Source organism: Salminus brasiliensis, chromosome 19, assembly GCF_030463535.1.
Source record: "Salminus brasiliensis chromosome 19, fSalBra1.hap2, whole genome shotgun sequence".
Classification (NCBI taxonomy): domain Eukaryota; kingdom Metazoa; phylum Chordata; class Actinopteri; order Characiformes; family Bryconidae; genus Salminus; species Salminus brasiliensis.
In genome coordinates this window covers 30513331-30527826 of record NC_132896.1, presented here as the reverse complement: position 1 = coordinate 30527826, position 14496 = coordinate 30513331, and the positions used below count along the sequence as shown (strand labels likewise).

Sequence of the window (14496 nt, the reverse complement as noted above, 5' to 3'; positions counted from 1 at the left end):
CCGGGATGCGTCAGAGACTCCAAACATGGCGCGTCCGAGGACACTAGCAGTTTGCTAGCTTTGCTAGATGTTTGTTTACATATTCGGCAGGTTTATCTGCTCTTCTGATTTGCAGCTTTGGGGTATTATATATATTATAGGCAAATGTCAGCTTGTTTACGTCCGTCCAGATCAATAAGTACTAGCTGCTACGAGGGAGAAGCCTGTTTTAGTAGCTAGCTAGCATGCTAAGCTAACTAGTTAGCCTTCCAGTTAAAAGCAGCAGCACTTAATCCCGGAGTTAATCCACTCACTGAGACCATGCCTTCATTCTCCATCTGACCACGATTAAACCTGCAAGAAACAAGTGGGGAAACATAGCTACATTAGCTATACATGACATTGCTGTCTATCAGCACACAGCAGCAGCTCTCAGTGACTGAGACACTGTGATCTAGTGCTACATCGACATATCCACCTGTGATCAAGACAAAAAGAGACGATGGAGCTTAGCTTAAACCATGTTGATTACCTTCAGGTAAGGAGCTTCTCCTGATACTCCAAACCAGGGACTGTAGAAACTACTAACTAACTCCAAAGTGCTGTTGGCTGCCTGTATGTGTACATGTGTATTGCACTGCTGTGCTGTGAGAGTGTAGGTTTGGTTCATCTGCAGGCCACACAACCAGCCATCCTGGAGGAAACTGAGAAGCATGTTGCTGACACAGATGAGCAGGAGTTTGTTTTCTTTCTTTGTCTTCCTAGGTTGGAGTAACATCTCAGAAAACGATGAGACTCTTGCCTGCAGTGGGACGAAAAGCAACACAAAAGGTGATTTCTAAAAAAGGTCCACTAAAAATCCAATATACGCATTTTCCCCTTACTTTAAATGTAGTCGATTGGCCAGACACCGTCTCACCCATACATGCACATACACAATCAGACCAAACAATTCAGATGGGCAAATGTGGAGAGAAAATGTGGAGAAATAAGCTTTTAAGAAATGAGTTTCAAAAGCTAAAGCACATTTTTGAACCATAAAATTTACATTTACATTTACAGCATTTAGCTGACGCTCTTATCCAGAGCGACTTCCATGGTTACTCATATTACAGAGGAGGGCCAATGCAGTGTTAGTTGGAGTCTTTCCCAAGGACTCTTATTGGTGTAGCGCACCCAGACTGGGAATCGAACCCTGGTCTCCAACATGGTGTAATAGCTCACTGGCAGCTAGTGGTTTTATCTGTTGCACCACACCAACCACCATAAAATAAATAATAAAATAAAAAATAACATGAAATATATAATATATAATAAAATGAATGTCTTTGGCCTTATTGGACAGACTATATTTTTGAGGCAAAAGACATGCCCATTCTCCTGCTTATTTATTAATTTAGTTTGTTTGCTTGCTTGCTTACAAAGGTAAAGGTGCACGTATTCGTCACTGTACAGTGTGGACTGTACAGAGAAATGTGTCCTCCGAATTTAACCCATCTGGTAGTGAACACACACTCACACACACACATGTGTTAGGGGCAGTGAGTACACACACACACACCCAGAGCGGTGGGCAGCCAACTCCAGCGCCCGGGGAGCAGAGAGGGTAAAGGGCCTTGCTCAAGGGCCCAACAGTGGCAGGTTGCCGAGCCCGGGAATCGAACCCACAACCCTGTTATCAATATCCCGGCGCTCTAACCGCTAATATCTCCTCATCTCAAATGTGTTTGATTGGTTGGAGTTACACAAGTAGTTCATTATTTTGACTTTCATTGCACCTCAACCTAAACGTATGTATTAGAATATGATCAGTCGCACATTCTTAAAGCAGCATAATGTATAAATTGTTGGGTTTTTTTGCTCCTGGGCTCCCCCTGCAGTTGCAGAATGTAATTCACTTTTACTCCACTGTTGTAAATACAAATCAAGCTTTGGGCGGCCCCTCATGGGCAGCTGTACACATGCGTTTGTTGACTATGTAAACTGACAGAAGAGTGTGGTAGAGTAATTCTACAGGATTCTGCACAAATATGACTCGGATTAAGTAGTGTTAACCCACACAGTTCTGGAGAGAGGTCTGAAGCTGCGATTTTAAGGTAAACTTGCTACATAATGTTGCTTTAACTAGAGTTTTTTTATTAAGTGCTGTGTTTTTTTGTCTGTATTTATTCATTCAGGTTGCTGTTGCAGACCACGATGGTGTAGTGAACTGTTTTGGGATGAAAAAAGGAGAGGCTGTTGTGCGTATTTAAATTGTTATAAATTTGATAATAATTCATCTCTGCACCCAGTGGAAATTAATAAGAACAACCTGTCTGTTTTTTTATTTGCCCAGCCTGTGTTCAAAAGTCTTCCAGGGCAGAAGATCTCCAGGCTGGAGCTGGGAGGTGCTTTGGGCACCCCGCAGGAGAAGATCTTTGTGTGTTCTGGCTCTGAGGTCAGGGGCTTCACCAAAAAGGGCAAACAGTTCCTCTCCTTTGAGGCCAATCTGACTGAGAGCATCAACGCCATGTGAGTTGGTATTTCTTTATCCTATGCTGTGTCTGACATGGGTTCATATGAAGCATTAATATTTGAATGTTCTTGGCAGGCATGTTTCTGGGGCTGACCTTTTCGTTTGTGCCAGCTACATCTACAACCACTACTGTGACTGCAAAGACCAGGACTATTACCTGTCAGGAGACAAGATCAATGATATAGTTTGTTTACCTGTGGAAACAGTGGGGCGCACTGTGCCTGTACTGGCCTGTCAGGACAGAGTACTGCGTGTATTACAGGTGAATGTGCTGAATTTTTCCTTGTCTGCCTATTATTTTACAGTTAACAGTGAAAGTGATCATTAAAAGATAGTAAAAGCCAATTAGTATCATGTGAATGAGACCATGCTGACTGTTATTCCAGGTGTCTCCATGTTTTTGTCCTAGGTCAACCCTTATCATTCACTCAGAATATATTAGTAAACGCCTCAGGTCCTTTAGCCCAGTATGGTCATTTATTCCACATTCTTATTTCCTAAAGGGCTCTGAGCTGTTATATGATGTAGAAGTTCCTGGACCTCCATCTGTTCTGGAGCTTCACAACAGAGATGGAGGTAAGCACTGAAGTCTATCTCTGAAGCAGAACAGTTAAAAACAGAATGGAAATATGTAAATATGAGTCTGCGTGTGTCTGTGGTTGTCTGTATGTGTCTTCTTCATGTGTAGGTAAGAATGGAGAGGAGGTGCTTTATGGAACGGCGGATGGAAAACTGGGTCTCATCCAGTTAACCAGTTCGGCTCCTGTCTCTAAATGGGAGGTGGACAATGAGAAGAAAAAAGGAGGTATGGAATGATCTTGTGTAGTAGGGGCAACTATAGTGTATGAACAAAAGTATTTGGACACCTGCTCATTTATTCTTTCTACCAACATCAATGATATTAAAAAGAGATTAGCCTCTTTCTGTTGGAGTAACTATCTCTGTCCAAGGAAGAGAGCTTTCTGCTAGATTTTGTAGGCGAATTGCTGTGAGGATTTCATTGCATTCAGCGACAAGAGTGTTTGTGAGGTCAGGATGTTGGATGATCTCCACTCCACCTCATCTCAAACGGATGGATGGAGCACCCACCATCATTCAAGAGAACACAGTTCCACTGCTCCACAGCTCAGTGCTGGGGGCTTTTTACTTCTCCTATTTTATTGGTAATACTTCTGTACGTGGACTAGACAGGCTGTGTTTGCACATTTGCACATCTGTGTCAGCAATGGGTGCAACTTAAAGTAGCTGAATGCATTCATTAGAAGGAGTGTCCACAAACATTTGGATATATAGTGAAATGATGGGCAGATACTGTAGATTCAAAATTATAAGAACTGTTTGTGTCTCATTCTCTTCCCAAGGGGTGCTGTGCATCGATACGTTTGACATTCTGGGTGATGGTGTGAAAGACATCCTGGTGGGCAGGGATGATGGGACAGTTGAGGTCTATGGATTGGACAGCTCCAACGAACCCACACTACGTTTCGAGAATGTATGTGTGACGACTAAATCTGCAGAATAGGTGCTGAATGTTGTTTGCTCACTAATCTGTGATATTCTGTGTTCAAAAGGTTTTGTCTGAAAGTGTCACATCAATCCAGGGGGGGTGCGTGGGAAAGGAGTCATATGAAGAAGTTCTAACAACGACCTACACAGGTCAGAGACTGATGTGTATAGCTTAGAGCTGCACAAATGGGTATGCTGAGCTGAGCTTTACATTGTGCCATCTATGTTACTCAGTTTCTGTCAGCGTTTTAAGATAATTTAGCCAAGACCTTAACTTCTAACCTCCTTTTCTGGTTGCAACGTCGCTAGGTTGGGTGTCAGGCCTCACAACAGAGCCACAACAGATGGAGGCGGGGCCAGGGGACGAGGTGAAGATGAGCCGAGAAACCCAGGCCAAGGTGGCCACGCTAAGGTACAGAGTAACACGCGTAATGCCTAACACAACACATATGCAGTGCTTTTCATTTATGAATGATTCAAACAGCAGGTGCTTTTAAGGGGGATCTCTGTTATTAAAATGTTACACATTCAGCAACACATGGTAGTGATTATTTACATAAAACTGACCTCTGGTTCTCTATAGAGTTTCAGTTTATTCATATACAAGCCCATGCTAGGGAATACTGGAGATCTAAATCACTCCTGTATTATACATAGGCATATAAGTACACCATGTGGACAAAAGTGCTGGGACACCTGCTCATTTTATTGTTTCTTCTGATATCAAGAGTTGATCCTGCTTTTGTTGGGGTGTCTCTACTCTCCAGGGAAGGCTTTCTACTAGATTTTGGAGCATTGCCATGAGGATTGCATTGCATGTAGCGACAGTAGTGTATATGAGGTCAGGATGTTGGATGATCACAACCCCACCTCATCCTGACTCCCCAACTCATCCTAAAACTATTGAATTGAGCACCATCATTCCAGAGAACACAGTTCCACTGCTCCACAGCTCAATGCTGTGGACTTTATACCCCTGTGGCCCACGCATGGCATTAGTCACCAATGGGTGCAACGTAAAGTAGCTGAATGCTACAACATTTGGTCATATTGTGTATATTTGGCTTGTAACAATGTAATAATGTATTCTTTACTGAATAGTATTATAGGAACATAGAATAATCAGTATCATCACAATATATGTACACATTATTTGATTAATAATCAAATAATAAATCATACAATAATTCTTACATTCTAAAGTTGATTTACTTAAATTATTTAAATTTGATTACTCTCTGGTGTTGTGTTGTTTGTTGTTGTTGTTTGCAGGGCGGAGTTGGAGCAGCTACAGGTGAAGGTCATGCAGGGTCGGGAGAAGTATCAGCAGAGCTCTCAGTCCAGCACAGCCGTGTCCGCTGTGCCCGTCTTCAGCATCAATGACAGATTCACCCTGTGCCAGGATGACGCCAGCTACAGTCTCACACTGGAAGTGCAGACTGCCATTGACAACCTGCTCCTACAGGTCAGCACTCTCATGTGGTCAGGAGTTTAACTGAACTTGAAATATCTCAGAAATTTGCTCATTCATCTTTTAATGGATTCAATTAAATAATATATCTTTATGCATGTTGTTGAACAGAGTGATGTTCCTATAGACCTCCTAGATGTGGACAAGAACTCAGCTGTGGTCAGCTTCAGCGAATGTGATTCAGAGGTAAAACGCCACCATATCGTCTTCATTTATGCTGCACCACAAAACAAACAGGGCTGCCATTTTTTTTGTCTATTCAATTCTTCACTTTTTCTCCATGTTTCTTACTGCCAATTAATCCACCCGTACATAGCTCCCCCTAGCACTAGCAATGCTCCCAACACTAGTAAGAATCTAGGAATCCTCTGATACATGCAAAAACCAGCCTCTTTTTTTAGCTGGAGGTGGGCAGCTGTTGGCAGACCCCGGTCCCACAGCTTCACAGGACCAGCTAACAGAAGCCTGGCCTGGCCAACATTGTTTAAGAGTAATGAAGGGGGAAAGCTCGGCCAATTGTGCTCTCTCAGACTCTGAGGCTGTGATGGTAAAGCAGCATGGCTCGGGATTCAAACTAGCGACCCCCGGGCCATAGTGGTAGCGCATTAGCCTGCTGAACCACTCTAAGTCCAGGATTTTCCATTTAAATAACATGGACCTATTGTGTGTTTACAGTTACAGTCTGTTTATACACTTTTTTTTTCCTCCATAGCCAAATGGAAATTTCCTGCTTGCCACCTACAGATGCCAGGCTAACACCACAAGGCTGGAACTTAAGGTAACTGATATTGACTGACTGTCAAAAATGATTTTCTATTGAAATTTCTATTAAAATATTGTGTCAGCAGAAACAAAATGTGCCGTTACCAGCTCACAATACCATAACATTTCCCAATTGTAGTGTACAGTGCATTTGAAAAGTGGTTTTAGGACTCACATACTGGCAACTGAAAGAGGATTCCTTCATCTGTGTTCAGTTATTTAAGATAAGATAAGATAGTCCTTTATTAGTCCCGCAGTGGGGAAATTCACAATATTTATATCCATTGATTTCCAGGTGAGGTCAATCGAGGGTCAGTATGGCACACTACAGGCCTACGTAACTCCACGTCTGCAGCCCAAAACCTGCCAGGTGCGACAATACCAGATCAAACCACTCTCCCTCCACCAAAGGACTCACAGCATTGATCAGGACAGGTGGGCATCACATGCAGTTACCACAGAGCAGTACAGTACTGTGCAAACAACCATTTTAAAAGCTGTTTATATTGCCAGTACGAATACAGTGCTGACGAAATGATGGCGCACACATGCCTCTGTATTTATTCTGCTGTTAGTGCCAAATAATTGCTTTTCCTGACCTCTCTCTGCCTTCTGCTTTCTCTAATCTCTCTACAGGCCTATGAACACTCTGCGGCTGGTGGGCCAGTTCAGCTTTGCAGAGATCCACTCGTGGGTCGTGTTCTGTTTGCCTGAGGTGCCAGAGAAAACCCCAGCGGGAGAAAACATCACCTTCTACTTTCAGAACACTTTTCTGGGAACGCAGCTTGAGGCCAGCTACTGGTGAGGCCAGTAAAGAACGCCTTAGTTGAAGAAGTACAAGTTCTCAGTAAAGATATGAAATGCAGTGGAAGGTGGGAGGTGTACACATAAATGATTAGGGATATAATCATGTGATGATGCATGATGTGAAGCATTTAAATATGACTCAGGAACTACTGTGCGTACATAGTATTGGGGTATAGATGATGAACCTGAATGTATTCATAGGGTTTATTATGGTCAAACAGAGATCAGTTATAACAGTACAACTCAACAGCATGGATGCATTGTTATACTTGTGTAATTCTAACATACAGTAGATGCCCTGGTAGAAGAACTGCATGTACTGTAACTAATATTTATTGTGTGTGTTTTTGTCCTCAGTAAAGGTGAAGGCAACTTTAAATCAGATAATATTTCAACTATATCCATACTGAAGGATGTTCTCTCTAAGGAGGCCACCAAGCGCAAAATCAACCTGAACATTTCCTATGGTGAGTTTCCACTTACACAACAAGGCCCTGAATGGATCTGTTCCAGATTAGGGAATTTACCATATACAGTAACTAAGTATACAGTATATAGTAATGTTTTATATATTGTTTTCTATTAATATGCTGCGCTGACCTTGTTTTATTGGCACTGCTTCAGAAGTGAATGAAGATTCTGTAAGCCACACCCTGAAGATGATTCACCCCAAGCTTGAGTATCAGCTCTTGTTGGCCAAGAAGGTTCAACTTATTGATGCTTTAAAGGTAACCTGCAATGTGGAGTTATGAATCAACCAAAGCTGCTTATTTGTAACGTATTTGACTTTATGTACTCTATTGTTTGTGTGTGTGTGTTTGATGTACAGGAGCTGCAGGTGCATGAAGGGAATGCAGATTTCCTGATTCCAGAGTATCGCAATATACTTGACGATTCTGGTCGTCTTTTAGAAGAATACAAGAAGCAGCCTGCCCATCTGGAAAGACTGTATGGTAAGTGTGTTTTGACTATATGGTTTAGTTTGTTTTGAAAAATAAAAATAACTCTTAAACTAACATGTTTTTGTCTTCTCGCAGGCATGATAACCGACCTCTTCATTGACAAGTTCAAATTTAAAGGGCAAAATGTCAAAACTAAGGTTTCCCAACTTCTTGAAATATTAGACAACTATGACTTGAATTCCCTGATGGATTTTTTCAATGATGGTTAAAGAAAAACAGCCAAAATCAGATTAAATAGATTATAAATGGTTTCCTCTTATTTATTTGCTGTAGAACAGATACATACGTTGTATCATGTTACAATAGTGACGAGTCGTCTGTGTCATTTTCTTATTGTCCTGTAAGATCATATTTGTATGTAATAAATTTCTCAAGTTCTTATATGTTTTGTTTGTGTTGTCAAGGGCTGTTTCACCCTCCTCCTGTATGAGAATGTTAATTGTGAAAACTGAAAGGGAAAAGCTGTATCTTTCATTTAATCTGGAATCTGGATATTATGATATCACAACTTATGTAGACTAAGGTGTAGTCATCAGTCATCGGCCAATTTGGCTGTACATGTTTCAGAATCAGAGCTGGACATTAAACAGAGGCAAGCAAATAAATCATCAGAAATTCTGAAAATAAATAAATAAATGAATGGAAGTTGTTCCACAGGTGGGGAGCATAAAAAATGAACTCTTCTTAGTTTTGATTCTGAGTCAGATAAACAAGTGAATCAGAGATTTATCCATTTAATGCTTTATAGATTAAAATAGGCTTTTAAATAAGAAGAAAACACTGTGCACTCCACTGTATTTGTGGATGTCCTCTCTCCTCTCCTTCATGGTTGCAGTGTACTACACATATAATCAGTGTAAATTTAGCTCTCTTAGAAGCCTACATTCAGAATTTGCAATATTTTCTTCTTGTCAATTTAGAAGGCTCTAAGATAGATCCAGCATCAAGCCATCCTCTATTGCCCATATCCACATTTCTCCCTTTTTAAAATATATAAATTGTGCCAATATTTTCATCTGACATGAAAACATACCTGATCAGATTAGTAGAATTCTAGTGGAAATAACATTTGCTATGTGTAAAGCGCTTCTAATATAAACATTTTATAGAATTTATATGTGAATAACTAAAAACTACTGAACATGCAAAAATGGCTTAGAAAATCAATAATAATGAAAAAAAAATTGTCTTAAAAACAAACAAAAATATGAGTTTTTAAATAAGAGTTTTTACTAGTATTTTTATGTTGTCTATATATTGGTAATTTATCTATGTTTTGCATCTTGTCTTGCTATCCCTTTGTGACATTGTGAAGCCATCAGGTTCCTGAATAAGATGTGAACCTTTACCAACACCACTGCACTCGGACACTTTATTATTAATACTATATACATCACTGCTATGGACAACATTACTAAGTCACTTTATACAACAGGAATAAACATAATCATACATATTTATATTTAGCTCCACTCTCTCTCAGACTATACCTGTCTCATAAATGTACACATCAAAGAATTTCTACAGATCCCTTCTGTCTTTGTATATTCTGTATTTTGTGTATATTTAGTATTTATTAAATATATATATATATATATATATATATATATATTATATATGTTTAGTATGTATATAGTTTTGTCCTCCTGTAGAGCATCAACCTGAGCCTCACCACAAGCATTTCAATGCATAAATGTCCTGACATGTTGTGCATATGACAAATAAACTTGAAACTTGAAACTTGAATTTCTCCACTGTGGGACAAATAAAGGATTATTTTATAAGATAACATAAGATAAGACAGTCCTTTATTAGTGGGGAAATTCTCAGTGTCACAGCGGAAAGGGATAGCAACAAAAAAAAGTAGATAAATAGATAAATAATTAAATTTACACTATATACACAATATAAATAAGAATAAAAAATATTGCAATAGCAATATTATTTACAGGTTATTGCAAATGACTCTTAATTGCACATATGTGTGTGTGTGTCTTATTACAAAGAACTGGTGGTGGATTTCCGCAGGTGCAGACACCCCCCTCCATCAGTGAACATCCAGGGTATGAACATCGAGAGTGTGGACTCTTATAAATACCTGGGTGTTCATCTGAACAACAAACTGGACTGGTCAGTCAACACTGCTGCACTCTTCAAAAAGGGCCAGAGACTCTCGCAGGCAGACTCTGCCTACCGAGGAGACTGAGGCCCTTTGGGGTGCAGGGAGCATCTGCCATCTTTTATGGAGTGGTCTGCTGGGGCAGTAGCATCCCGACGACAGATAATAAGAGACTGGACAAACTCATAAAGAGGGCCGTCCGGCTCTGTCCTGGGGTGCTCTTATTTTTACACTATCTTAATATCTTTTTTTAGCTCTTATATTATATTATAATCTAATATAATGTAATATAATATAGTATAATGGCCTTTTGCCCGTTTTTAAGGGTTTGAAGTAGATCCAGCAGCAGGCTGTGTGTAGTCTTTTGTCCTCTGAGGTCCATATTGTCCTCATCTCTCTTTTTAAATTTCCTCTGAGCCAATGAGCCTCTCCCCCGACTTCTCAACGGCTCAGGCGCTGCCTCCCTCCCGCTTGCCGTAGATCAGTGACGCAGCGCCGTGCCGCGTCCTGATTGGACGGATTCAATAGTCGCGCGCTACTTGAACTGAGAGCAACAAGCCGAGCGCAGCGGCGGCGGGTCCGGACAGCACCGACACAGCCTCGGCTCAGCCCGGTTATAGCGTGTTCTGCGGGGCCACACACACACACACACACACGATTATGGCGCTTGTTCTGTAGCTCAGCTCACACTCCGGACTGTTGTTGGGTCGCGCTGTTTGTTTGTTTGTTTATTTGTTTGTTTGCCGCACGCGGTGATTTAGAAAGCTAGCACGCTCTCGTTTGTCCGGCTGTCTCCTACGGTAGGTCGCCTCCTCCGCAGCCGCGTAAACGCACCCCTGCCCCGGCTTTAATGGTCGTGGAGCACCGCTGCTGGATCGTAACGCTACTTTAATTAACTGATCCTCGAGTCGCCTTTTAATCTTCTCACTACAGGCTGCTGCTGCGTTTATCTACCTTCACCCCCCTGCGAAAATGTCCTCGCACGGAAGCGTGGTCGATGCTAGCGAAGCGGCCTCCGTCCGGAACCAGAACCAGGAGAACCGGCTCTCTCTGCGTGGCGGTGGCGGTGGCGCTGCTGCCGCCAAGAGCAGGCTGGAGAACCAGGAGAATGTGAACCCCAGGCCCTCCAGCAGGACCGTGCTGGGTGTGCTGGAGAACAACCCGAGGAGGCAGCCCGCCCTGCGCGGCTCCAAGCAGGTCGGTCGGTGCTGCTGGCTGGCTGGGGCGGCTTGGGTAGCTAGCTTGGGTACATTTGCCGGGGTAGCTTCAGCTCTTTCTTTGGGCTGGGGACGTTGTTTCCCTCCTAATTTAACTCCATAGCTAATATTGGGCAACTTCCACTAGCTGGCTAAGTGGTTAGCACTGTCCTGCTTGAATGGCCTTCATTCATTCACACACACACTTGTTTAGGTGTAGCTACCTGCCTTTCATGGGGCAAGTTGGTGTTTTTTGGAGCTTTAGCTATCTAGAATTGCCTAAGCTGGTTACTAAACCCTTGATGGCCCGGTGACATGTGTTAAATACCCGAGGATCTTCCCTCCTTGTCCCAGACCGCCATTTTACCGCCTCAATACATGGTGTGTTGACACTGGGCTTCAGCAGCCTCAGTGCTGGCTGGCCAGCTTGCCCTGCAGCCAAATAGTCCTTTAAAGTGTGTGAATTTAATTGATCAGTCTTTAACTGCTGTGTCTTGCTCTGTTTACTCCTTACTTATTGACTAGGAGGTGTAATAGATTGACTTTTCTCATTTCTAGGCCAATGTACACCAAGCACAGTCCTGCAGACCAGAAGACCATGGCAAGAGCTATGCAGAGAAGCCCACTGTCAAGCAGCCTGCTTTTCAGATCCACGTTGATGAACCGGATGGTGCCTGCTCCAAGAAGCAAGTCTGCACCAGGAAAGCAGCCATGGACTGCTCCCCGCTAACACTAAACCCCACAGTAACCCGGTTAAGGCAGCCCCTGGCTACTATCGACCTGCCTATGGACCTTAGTTATGGTATGTGAAATGGCAGCTGCTGCATGCAGTGCTCATGTTTCTTGCAACGGCGTGGATTGGATGTTCTAACGCCACCTTTTGTTTTAGATTCTCCCATGGACATGTCGATAATCGATGGTGAGGAGAGGCTGGTGAATGTAAATGAAGTTACAGACTACGCTGCTGAAATTCACACACATCTGAGGGAGATGGAGGTAGGCTGTAGACCTTCTTGAATATGAATCCGTGTGTCAGGTTGTTGTGTTTTTAATAACTAGTCCTTCTAAGAGTCCTTTTATTAGTCCCGCAGTGGGGAAATTCAGTGTGACAGCAGAAAGGGATAGCAAGACACTCAGTTACAAAAATTTAGATAAATAATTTACACTATATACACAATATAAATAAGAATTAAAAAAGCAATAAACAACATTATTTACAGCAAAAAACTCTTAATTGCACATGGGGGGGGGGGTATTGCACATAGTATTCCCTGTGAATTTCCCCACTGCTGGACTAATAAAGGACTATCTTCTCTTCAGCTTAAATGCAGGCCCAAAGCAGGCTACATGAAGAAGCAGCCGGACATCACGAACAGCATGCGTGCCATCCTGGTGGACTGGCTAGTGGAGGTTGGTGAGGAGTACAAGCTTCAGAATGAGACCCTATACCTGGCGGTGAACTACATCGACCGCTTCCTGTCCTCGATGTCTGTCCTGAGGGGGAAACTGCAGCTTGTCGGCACTGCAGCTATGCTATTGGCTTCGTAAGTTTCCTGAAAGTCTTCTGCCGTTCTCTTGTGTTCCACCTGTGTGCAGCTCTGCTCATGTGCTTACTGTTACCCTGCAGGAAATTCGAGGAGATCTACCCCCCGGAGGTGGCGGAGTTCGTTTACATTACGGATGACACCTACACGAAGAAACAAGTGTTAAGGATGGAGCATCTGGTGCTAAAAGTGCTGTCTTTTGATCTGGCTGCACCAACGATCAACCAGTTTCTCACCCAGTACTTCCTACGACAGCGTGTCGACAACAAGGTGGAGAGCTTGTCAATGGTGAGTGAAGTCATTTGTGGTGGAACACATTTGTTTTGAGGCTTGGTCATCTTATTAATTCCTCCTTTTTTAATTTCAGTTTCTTGGAGAGCTGAGTTTGGTGGATTCTGACCCCTTCCTGAAGTACCTTCCTTCTCAAACAGCTGCTGCAGCCTTTATTCTGGCCAACTACACTGTTGCAGGGGGTTCATGGGTAAGTTGTTCATATGCATACATGCAAAAGCTGTCTCCTGACATCAGTTTGTTTACCAAGTAATCTTCCTTATGCCGACCTAACTGTAAACTGTGCTCTTGTGTTTCAGTCCAAGGCTCTTGTGGAGATGACGGGCTACACACTCGAAGGCCTTATGCCATGTATCCAAGACCTACACCAGACTTACCTCGCTGCTGCCCAGCATGCACAGCAGTCAGTCAGGGAGAAATACAAGGGCTCAAAGTAAGCTATAAGTGCACATGATTTTATAAGCTTGTGTTCCTGTACACCTGAATACTTTCTGACCTGTGGCTTCTCCTCTCTTCTAGGTACCATGAGGTTTCTCTTATTGAACCCCCAGGAGAGTTGATGTTGAATTGACTTCGCCCATCCTGTATTATATGCTCCCAGATTGCAGACTCTAACAGGAATTTGTCTTCGTTTTAAAAAATGTTACAAATTCCTTGACTCCGATAATGGACACCATGACCTTTTGTAGAGGTTGTGGTGAGATTAGCTTATGTATATTTTTATGTGCAGTCCTGTAGGATTGCGGTTTTAATGCTTGATGTACCCAGATATTTTGTACAGGAGGTAATCGAGCACTGTTTTGATGCTTTTTTTTCATATTTTTTAATGAAACTGACTCCAGTGGTGCTCTTTACAGATTGTAAAGAATTTTTTTTCCCTCACAGATGCCATCTTAATAAAAGTTGCCACTGGTTTTCTACAATGTTGACTCCTGACTATTTCTCAATGTAATTGAGTTGTGCTGTTTGTGCAGTGATGCTACATTCAGCACTGACCCTTTCTTTATATGCTAGATGATGTTGATGGTTAATGTTTGAGTGCTGGTGTGATGAGGGCATCAACATTGCTATTACATGAAATGTACCCAAGTCATTTTCCTTAAATGGTTGGCTGATGCCAGGTTTGCAATAGGAATAAATGCCTGGGCAAGGTAGAGTCTTGACTAATCTCTTATGCAATCATTCAGTTTTTCATAGTCTGTCATGCCAATCATTTTTACAGTGGGTGCTGTGTTCTTTACACATATGAATCAATAGAAATGTGCAGGTGACTACAGCTAGGGTGAGGAACCTTTGCCTTTAAAAGATGGGTAAAGTTGAGTAAACTTTAGCATTGCTAGCATA

The 14496-nt window shown here is 42.3% G+C and overlaps 2 protein-coding genes across 2 annotated transcripts; both read left to right on the top strand.

Moving 5' to 3' along the window:
- Positions 1-8383, top strand: bbs7 (Bardet-Biedl syndrome 7). Its single transcript, XM_072663218.1, has 19 exons — positions 1-517; positions 745-810; positions 2157-2219; positions 2315-2490; positions 2570-2756; positions 2998-3070; positions 3183-3299; positions 3856-3986; positions 4066-4150; positions 4310-4412; positions 5273-5465; positions 5583-5657; positions 6184-6249; positions 6529-6668; positions 6870-7034; positions 7398-7507; positions 7665-7768; positions 7870-7993; positions 8078-8383. Exons 1-19 carry the CDS (start codon positions 482-484, stop codon positions 8209-8211), a joined length of 2148 nt encoding a protein of 715 aa, XP_072519319.1. The 5' UTR covers positions 1-481; the 3' UTR covers positions 8212-8383.
- Positions 8384-11087: 2704 nt separating this feature from the next.
- Positions 11088-14075, top strand: ccna2 (cyclin A2). Its single transcript, XM_072663523.1, has 8 exons — positions 11088-11318; positions 11876-12119; positions 12207-12313; positions 12638-12861; positions 12945-13149; positions 13229-13342; positions 13452-13585; positions 13672-14075. Exons 1-8 carry the CDS (start codon positions 11094-11096, stop codon positions 13721-13723), a joined length of 1305 nt encoding a protein of 434 aa, XP_072519624.1. The 5' UTR covers positions 11088-11093; the 3' UTR covers positions 13724-14075.
- The last annotated feature ends 421 nt before the right edge of the window (positions 14076-14496 follow it).

Bases quoted from the DNA above. Each gene is read 5' to 3' on its own strand.
- ccna2 (XM_072663523.1), top strand. From the start codon at position 11,094: ATGTCCTCGCACGGAAGCGTGGTCGATGCTAGCGAAGCGGCCTCCGTC. The intron at 13,343-13,451 runs GTAAGTTGTTCA...CTTGTGTTTCAG, and splicing joins CTGTTGCAGGGGGTTCATGG to TCCAAGGCTCTTGTGGAGAT. The intron at 13,586-13,671 runs GTAAGCTATAAG...CCTCTCTTCTAG, and splicing joins GAGAAATACAAGGGCTCAAA to GTACCATGAGGTTTCTCTTA.
- bbs7 (XM_072663218.1), top strand. From the start codon at position 482: ATGGAGCTTAGCTTAAACCATGTTGATTACCTTCAG. The intron at 7,508-7,664 runs GTGAGTTTCCAC...GCACTGCTTCAG, and splicing joins CAACCTGAACATTTCCTATG to AAGTGAATGAAGATTCTGTA. The intron at 7,769-7,869 runs GTAACCTGCAAT...TTTGATGTACAG, and splicing joins AACTTATTGATGCTTTAAAG to GAGCTGCAGGTGCATGAAGG.